The sequence below is a fragment of the Triticum aestivum genome, chromosome 3B (genome assembly GCF_018294505.1).
Source record: "Triticum aestivum cultivar Chinese Spring chromosome 3B, IWGSC CS RefSeq v2.1, whole genome shotgun sequence".
NCBI classification, from domain to species: Eukaryota; Viridiplantae; Streptophyta; class Magnoliopsida; order Poales; family Poaceae; genus Triticum; species Triticum aestivum.
This window is the reverse complement of record NC_057801.1, coordinates 11,706,010-11,714,414: the sequence shown is the minus strand read 5'-3', so window position 1 is coordinate 11,714,414 and position 8,405 is coordinate 11,706,010. Positions and strand designations below refer to the sequence as shown.

General features: G+C 45.9%; 1 protein-coding gene and 1 pseudogene across 1 annotated transcript; one reads left to right on the top strand and one right to left on the bottom strand.

Moving 5' to 3' along the window:
- Positions 1-2,761: 2,761 nt before the first annotated feature.
- On the top strand, positions 2,762-4,522 carry LOC123064314 (60S ribosomal protein L9). The gene is made up of 3 exons (XM_044487812.1): positions 2,762-3,217; positions 3,793-3,915; positions 4,244-4,522. The coding sequence occupies exons 1-3, from the start codon at positions 2,855-2,857 to the stop codon at positions 4,325-4,327; spliced, it is 570 nt and encodes a 189-aa protein (XP_044343747.1). The 5' UTR covers positions 2,762-2,854; the 3' UTR covers positions 4,328-4,522.
- Positions 4,523-6,117: 1,595 nt separating this feature from the next.
- Positions 6,118-7,738, bottom strand: LOC123064313 (noroxomaritidine synthase 2-like; annotated as a pseudogene).
- Positions 7,739-8,405: the final 667 nt, after the last annotated feature.

Below are 8,405 nucleotides of genomic sequence, written 5' to 3'. Positions count from 1 at the left end.
AATTGTTCACAAATCTAAAAATAGTTGATGAAAAAATAAGAACGAAGAAAAAAAAAGAAAAAAAAAGCGAAAAAGGCTATAAAAACTCATCACAAGAAACCACTAAGACTGATCCAAAAAAGAATGTTGAATCGCACTCACAACTCCACACTAGAGAGTAGGTGTTCCTTACCACTTGAGCCGCTGAGTGTTAGTGATTAATAGGCCACACGAACATTAAAGAACTAACCGAGCGACAGATCCAAAGAAATTGAAAATTTTCGACCATTCCTTGGAAAATTGTGATCACCTTTCTCTTTTGAAAAGTGAACGTAGTTTAAATTATGAACTAATTCCAAATTTTGAGTAAAATTGCAAATTTCAATTTAATAAAAACTAAAAAAACTAAAAAAACTAGAAAATAACGATTTGTTTTTCAAATATATGAGCATTTCTTGAAATTGTGAACAAATCTTAAACGAGAACATTTTTTAACCATGAACAACATTTGAAAACACACCAGTTTTTTAATATGTCATTATTTAAAAACGAGAATATATTTTGAAATGTAATTTGAAAATACGAACATTTTTCAAATTGAGTGACTATTTTTTGAATTATAAAAAAATTCTATGAAATCACGGACATTTTTTGATATTTTCGAGAAAAAAAAGGAAAAAGGAAAAAATAGCAGAAGATGAGAAAAAAAAACTTGAGCAAATTTGAAAAAACATTAAAAATTTCTAAAACATTAACATTTTTTTAAAAAACATGACATTTTTCTAAATTATGCACATTTATTTGAAACATGATTTTTTAAAATATGTAAACATTTTTTAATCTGGAAATTTTTTTGGAATTTCGAATTTTTTTTAAAAATTTAAATAAATATCAGAATTCTGAAAATACACCATGTATTAATGAAAACCAGACAAGAAAAATAAAAAACAACAGAAAAAATGAACAGAAAAAACGAACTAGCGAACGGCAGTACGCGCTGCCACATACTGAGTCGGCCCACCCATGGGCGATGCTAGTTATGTTTGCCGCCCGATCTGCCGGATTTACGGGTCTTTTTACTACAAAAGAAAAGAGACAATAAATGTTGTTGGGGCATAGCAGATTGATCTACGTAATGTTACAAAGTGTAAAACGAGATGAAGGAAGCAACTAATTGAAGACCGCACCTTTGGAAGCTACCAAACGATCACTTGGACTTGGCGCACCCTCAGCCGTCGCTACATGTCGCGCTCTGGGCGTTTTCTTCGGATTTTTTTCGCATGCTTTTTCAGCTTTTTTAGACGGTTTTTTCTGGATTTTTTTGTCTTTTTGTTTTTCCATCGGTCTTTCTTAGCTTTTGAACGAAATGAAATGACAATTATTATTTTTGCAAAAAAACATGTTTTTTCTTTCGCAAGAGGCACGGCCGTGCCTCTCGGAAAAGGAAAAAACCGCATTTTTTTTCTTTTTCGTGAGAGGCACAACCATGCCGTTCGAAAAACAAGAACAACATGTTTCTTTCCTCCCGTGAGAGGCATGGATTTGCTTTCACGGGGGGCACAACCGTGCCTCCTGGAAACGAGAAAAAATGTTTCCTTTTTTCTTTCCCTTCCGCGAGGCACGAATTTGATTCCATGAGAGGCACGACCGTGCCTCTTTTGCAAAGGTAAAAAAACGTGCTCGCACTTCGTGTTTTTTGTCCGGTTTTTTCGTGAAAAAAAGTTCGTCAAAACCTATAAACACGGGATCTAATTTTGAAGACCTTGACGCGAGGAATCCATGGGTGAAAATGGTTTAAGATTTGGACGCGCGATTTAAGAGATAAAATGTCTTGAATATCTACGAAAAAAGGAAAAAAACTCACATGTTACAACAAGTGGCGCACATGCAGTGGGCCACTTGTCGCAACCCGAGGATGTGGGAGTGATCTTTGAAAGAAGTACTCCTTAATTAGTGATCTTGCGAGATGAAGCACAGAAACAAAAAGGACGTTTGGTTCAAAATGGGCCCATTTCTAGCCCATAACCACCAATTTCCTCTCCTGCGAGCCACAACCGCAGTGACCCCACGTTATATGAATATCTATTCACCTTGTGTGCCATTGTTGCCGCCCGTACATCCCAGCACAACCGCCACACCACTCCATCGCCGCCGCCCGCATAGCCCAGCACAAACCGCCACACTACTCTACCGTTGCTGAGGAGGAAGAGGAGCGTCGAGCGAAGAGGAAGACCATTATGGCGTCGGAGCGACGAAGATCCTGGAGGAGGACACCGTGAAGGTGTCGACGAAGATGATCATGGTGACGGGGCCGCTTGGAATGCTGACCCGCAACTTCAAAGCACTTACAAATGGGCAAGATTGAAATCCAACTGTTGAAGTAGCTCCAAATATCGGGAGCTATGACGGAGATCGGCAATCCCACCAAGTATACCGACAAGGCATATCTAGGCAGACAGACGTTAATGCAGGCATCTTGGTCGCATTAACATAACGCTAGACCAAGACGACCTTGGTGACACTAACATATATTCCGAAGAAGAAGAAGAAGAAGAAGAAGAAGAAGAAGAAGAAGAAGAAGAACAGTAACTGATGTTGGGCCGCCGCAGATTGATTCGCGCACATGCTGTCAAGTGTCGTAAACGGGATGGAAAAAAAAGAGGAGTATTGGGCCAAACCAGGGCCACCCCCCATTCCCTCTCATCTCTGCCACAGCCCACAGCCCACAGACAGAAAACCCTAGCGACGCCAGCTATATAAGATCTCACTTCTTCCTTCGCCTCGCCGCCGCCGCCCGCAGAGCCCAGCACAGCCGCCGCCGCCGCCGTCGAGGAAGAAGAAGAGGAAGCGACCAGAGCAAACCCGGCGTGCGAAGATGAAGACGATCCTGGCGTCAGAGACGATGGAGATCCCGGAGGAGGTGACGGTGAAGGTGTCGGCGAAGATGATCTCGGTGACGGGGCCGCGGGGGACGCTGACCCGCAACTTCAAGCACCTCAACCTCGACTTCCAGCTGCAGGAGGGCGGCCGGAAGCTCAAGGTGGACGCCTGGTTCGGCACCCGCAAGACCATGGCAGCCATCCGCACCGCCATCTCCCACGTCCAGAACCTCATCACGGGGGTCACCAAGGGCTTCCGCTACAAGATGCGCTTCGTGTACGCCCACTTCCCCATCAACGCCTCCATCACCGCCGCCAACCGTGGCATCGAGATCAGAAACTTCCTCGGAGAGAAGAAGGTATCTTTTTTTTTTCTGATTTAGGTGTTTAATTGCCTGATAGTGTAGTGTTCCATTCATCAGATGCCTGGTTTATTAGTGATTGCTGATGAATTGGGAGTTCTTTCTAGGCAGTAGAATCTCTGTTCACATATCATTCTGTTTATGTGATTTGTGTAGCTTTTTACCTACCATGACACTGGTGTAAATTGGGGAACTCTACTTAGAAATGAATGGTTCTTGTGAGTTCTTAGAGTCTTAAAATGCACTGTTCATGCTAATGCAATCTGTTCACATAGGGCTGGGATCACAGCCTTACTTGAGAAGCTGAGATGTTTGATGACTCCATGCTGATATTCCTAGAACAGGGGTCACTATCACTACTGTAGTAGTGGTGCCATTCCCCATATCGTAATTGGCTCATAGTGCTGTTAGCCTCATTGAATCTTAGTATGGTATACTCTAGAGAAGCAAGTGCCACTCTTGGCATTGTGTGTCTGCGATGTCCTGTGTGGCTTTCATCTGTTTTGATGCTTTTATGTGTGTTACTTGAGTCATATATGAAATGTACTGAGATTATCCCTTTCCTTGAGCAGGTAAGGAAAGTCGACATGCTTGACGGTGTGACGATCCTGCGGTCTGAGAAGGTCAAGGATGAGATCGTCCTGGATGGCAACGACATCGAGCTCGTCTCTCGCTCTGCTGCCTTGATCAACCAGGTTAGAGTCCTTGCCTATGTGCATCTATACTGTAAACTCGCATATTCGTTTGACTGTGAACCCTATTCTGTATGAGATATTGTATATGCATCTCATGAATTGTTGCTGTATTATAGTTTTAGATGAACCTGACTGTTTAGTTCTGTCGATGCGATTTGTTTCACTGGAACACCCACTAGTATTTAAGTGAAGCATTTGCATGTATTGTCTGAATGAATGAACTATTACTTATACAAGTGTTGCAGTCGCAGCATGTGCTGTATCTTGATATTGCAGTGACTTTCATCTCTATGCTGGCCATTAATGTTCTGTTTTTTGCTCCAACCAGAAATGCCACGTGAAGAACAAGGACATCAGGAAGTTCTTGGACGGTATCTACGTCAGCGACAAGGGCGCCATCAAGGAAGAGTAGGGGTGCGACCTATCTGCCACAACCCCTTTGTAGCTTTTAACAGAAACTGCCCTAGAGGGTGGGTGTTTTTTGAGTGAAGAATCACATGAGTTGGCTGCAATGTGTACTGGATCGATCAGGAAGGTCATGTAACTGGAGAAGGTTGTTTCTTGAGATGTGTTTGTTTCACCGGTTGATAATATCTCTTGTTATCTACTGCAATGTTTTTTTGCTTGAGCCTTGTCGGCTACTTTGCCTGTTATGGTGCTACACCTACACCTGCCAAAGGAGAAGAACAAGTGATTGACGTGTCCTCTGACTAATTTTTTTTTTCAGAGCGAGGCACTTGCAGTTTCGTCCCTAGTCAGCCAAGTTTTGTATCTATGTACTCCCTCTATCTGAAAATACTTGTCATCATAATGGATAAAAAGGGATGTATTTAGAATTAGAATACGTCTAGATACATCTCCTTTTATTCATTTTGATGACAAGTATTTTCGGATCCATGGCTTTCTTCCCTTGTCTCAGCGACCTCCGTGACTCCACCCAGCGCATGATTTTTGCTCCCCACTTGAGCTGCCTGTCTAGATGCTACATGCGGCCATGAGGTTTGCTGGAAGCATGGGGGAGATGCTGGAACCAATGTCGCTGGAAGCTGCATACGTTGCCTGGGGGAACCTGTGTCGCCAAAAGCTACAACCAGAGGTAAAAATGCTGGAACCAACTACTACCGGAGCTGCATTCACAAGCAATGGTGCGACCAAGGGAATTTGTTACATCCTTCATGGCGGACCTGGCAGACGATTTTCTTTGCCGGAACCGGCTACTAGCGGACCCGCAACAATGCGATGCGGGTGCTGGAACCGTTGCCTAGGAAAGCTGGAAGCGGTGTTGAGATGACGACGGATGCTGCTGGTCCTGCCTCGATGAGCTGCAACCGGCATCAACTAAAGCTAGATCCACCTTTTTGTTTTGCCGCGATGGTTATAGTGGGTGAAGCAGTGGAGTCCAGGAGATGACGGCGAGGGAGGCAGCGGACGGACGCCACCCGCACGTCGAGCGTTGTCGGCGAGACGACGGGGCAGCGCAACCCAATGCTGCAACAATGGGGTCCGTCGCGCGCTACAACCACGCCGACCGGTGCTAGGAACAGCGCTAGTGGAGCAGCGTCCATGGCCAGGAGATGCAAGACGAGGCGGCCATGGCGAGGGACGCGAACGGCGAACCGACGGCAAGGTTGCAAGCAAACCAACAACGACGAGGTGCAATCCATGGCTGTGAGCGGGGCGGTCGACAGCGAGCGTCTCATGTTCTGAGAGAAAGACGACACAAGGGGAAGGGGATGAAACAAAGGGCTCGCGTGCAGATCGGATGGCCCTAGCTGCTGCATCGGCTGCTCGGGTGCGACCAGCCCAACTATTGGGCCAGCCGGCCAGCGCCCTTTCTACAATGCTTTGCATTGGATGGTGATGGAGTATCAAAATAGGAAGTTCTAGGATGTATAAAGTGCAAGAAGTAGCTTGCCCTCAAACAAGTTCAGCCGTGGCTTGGTTTCAAATTTTCAACATCCTCCGATAATTACTAGAAGTGGTTATAAATTTCCAACCACCTCGACAACCCAAATAATTGGTGCCGCTTGATTATGTTTGATGCGTTTATACAATGCCATGCCATACAACAGAGTAATAATAGCACTATTTATCATAAAGGAAACATAAATTGCGATGGATGGATGCCTTTATAATTCGACAATAGTGTGATTTCGTGCGGCGTAAAACTTTACTAGTGGCCCTTAAGTATGTACACGCATAGAGAGCATAAAGTTACATTTCTCGCTTCTTCAGTTTAACCATGAACCCATTCTTCATCTCCAGTATACAAGACGGCTTGGGTTGAATGCTCTGCCCTTCCACTGCTTGCACATCAAAGTTCCACACCATTGTGGCGAGGACAGTCTTCATCTGCATAATAGCGATGTCCTTTCCGAGGCACATTCTCGGGCCTGAGTTAAAGGCTAAAAACTTGTGAGATGGTACATACTTCAGGTTGTTGCCATCATCCGAGAGCCACCTATCTGGGTTATAGTCGAGGCAGTCTTTACCCCACAAGCCCTCCATTCTACCCATGGAGTGGAGAGAAATAAAGATGGTGTCGCCGGCTTGCACCTGGTGGCCACTTGGCATGATATCATCGCCGGACACCGTCTTGCGCTCGATTGGCGCCGGTGGGTACAACCTGAGTGTCTCGTACAAGTCGGCTCTCAGATACACTAGAGATTTGGTCTCGTCCGGTTCAAAGATCACCATGGCACCTACCCTAGACGCTACTTTGTTTGATGCAATGGGTGAGAGTTCATCGCGGATGATTGGCACGATCTTAGGGTTCTGGGCGAGGTTGTAGAAGAACCATGTAAGGGTAGTTCCAACTGTATCCCTTGCAGCGACCATGTAACCAATCATCATAGCATGGAACAAGTCATCATCAGCATACTCAGGGTCATGGAGGAACGAAGACACAAAATCCACACCATCTTGTTCCTCGTCGTTACCAACATGACATGTGTTGATCTTCCTCCTCTTCATCATCTCCACAACGAACCCTCGTAGCACCCTGTGCGCCATGCGAAGCTTTCTCTCAGGGCCGATGTTTAGCTGCTTCATCAACTTCCAGCAAGAAGCCGGCATCACGTGTCGGAGAAATTGACTATATCCATGGCGACTGCGGCGTCCATGGGTGGCATGTCCGGGGATAGGAGGCCGGGGTCCACGCCGAAGAGAGCCATAGCAGCCAGGTCAAACATAAACCTCGACATCATTTCTTGCATGTCGAACGGGGTGCCGGTGCTCGCCATGTGGGTAAATAAAGGGAGCAGGATGTTCTTCACCTTGTCACGGCAGCAAGCCGCAATCCTAGCAACGAACCGTGGATTGCTGAGCATGCCCTTGACTTTGGCACGCTGCCTAGGACACGGCTCGCCGTCGATGGTGAAGAGGCTGCCACCCATGATGTCGAAGATAGCAGCGAACTCCGCGCCCTTGGGGAAATTGGTGTAGTTGGTTGTAAAGATGTGTCGAACGTTCCTAGGGTCGCATGTGACGAAGAATCGCATTCCAGTCCCGGGTGGGCTGTGCGCCCTGAAGTTGTGGCCTGATCCAGCGAAGACCAGGGTGCCATAGTCATGGATGTTGTGGATGTTGGCCACTAAGGAAGGGAACATGTGCAGTATTGGCCAGTTTGTTGGGAGCACTGCTGGGTTCTTTGATCTACAACTAGCCCTGAGGTACAGGTAGAGGGGAACAAGCAGCACGATCACTACGGAGATGAGCAGCTCTTGTGAGAAAAGAATTGGCATTGTTATCACTAGTGTGGGATGCTACTAATAGATTTATCCTTCAATGAACATGCATGGGCGCTGGCTATGGCTTCATATATAGACAAGCTCCCTCCATGGTACAGTACTAGCTCAGTCCATATGTACTGCACAACACTAGCAGCGAGCGATGTGCACCCGTATATTTCCCTCCATTGGTATACTCTATTAGCGTCAATGTTACTGCACTACATTGGGTTGGCAATATAACTTGCTTTGGGTTCTAGTCACTTGTCTGTTCTACCTGCCTTTTAATTCCCTTTCACGTCTTAATTTCCATCCTGTCATGGTCACAAACTCATCAAGATTCCTAGATTCGTTCCACATGGTTGTGAATCATGTACCTAGGAACCTTGCCAAGCTAACTAGTTATGTTGTACGTAGAAACTCGACTAGTTTCGTTGTTCATCTACGCCGCACGTGGAATTAGGAAATGAGTAAGAAAAACAGTGTTGAGTCACACTCAGTTGGTTTAAAGTGCAATATTTCAAAGGATGGGCCCATGCCCATAAACGAAGGATACTGCCAATGGCGCCGGGAACCTTCCTGTGCACAGGCCTCCGCCCGTGCATCAGACGACAAACATCCACCGAAGTTGTACACGTTTGACTTTGTCAAAACAACCTCGAACCGGCATGAGAAAATCTTCGGCCCGATGAATTCAATGTGCCCCGCATGCTAGCCATCGACAATAGGTAGCTATCCTTGGGGTTGCACAGCTTCCTAGAC

Bases quoted from the DNA above. Each gene is read 5' to 3' on its own strand.
- LOC123064314 (XM_044487812.1), top strand. From the start codon at position 2,855: ATGAAGACGATCCTGGCGTCAGAGACGATGGAGATCCCGGAGGAGGTG. The intron at 3,218-3,792 runs GTATCTTTTTTT...TTCCTTGAGCAG, and splicing joins ACTTCCTCGGAGAGAAGAAG to GTAAGGAAAGTCGACATGCT. The intron at 3,916-4,243 runs GTTAGAGTCCTT...TGCTCCAACCAG, and splicing joins CTGCTGCCTTGATCAACCAG to AAATGCCACGTGAAGAACAA.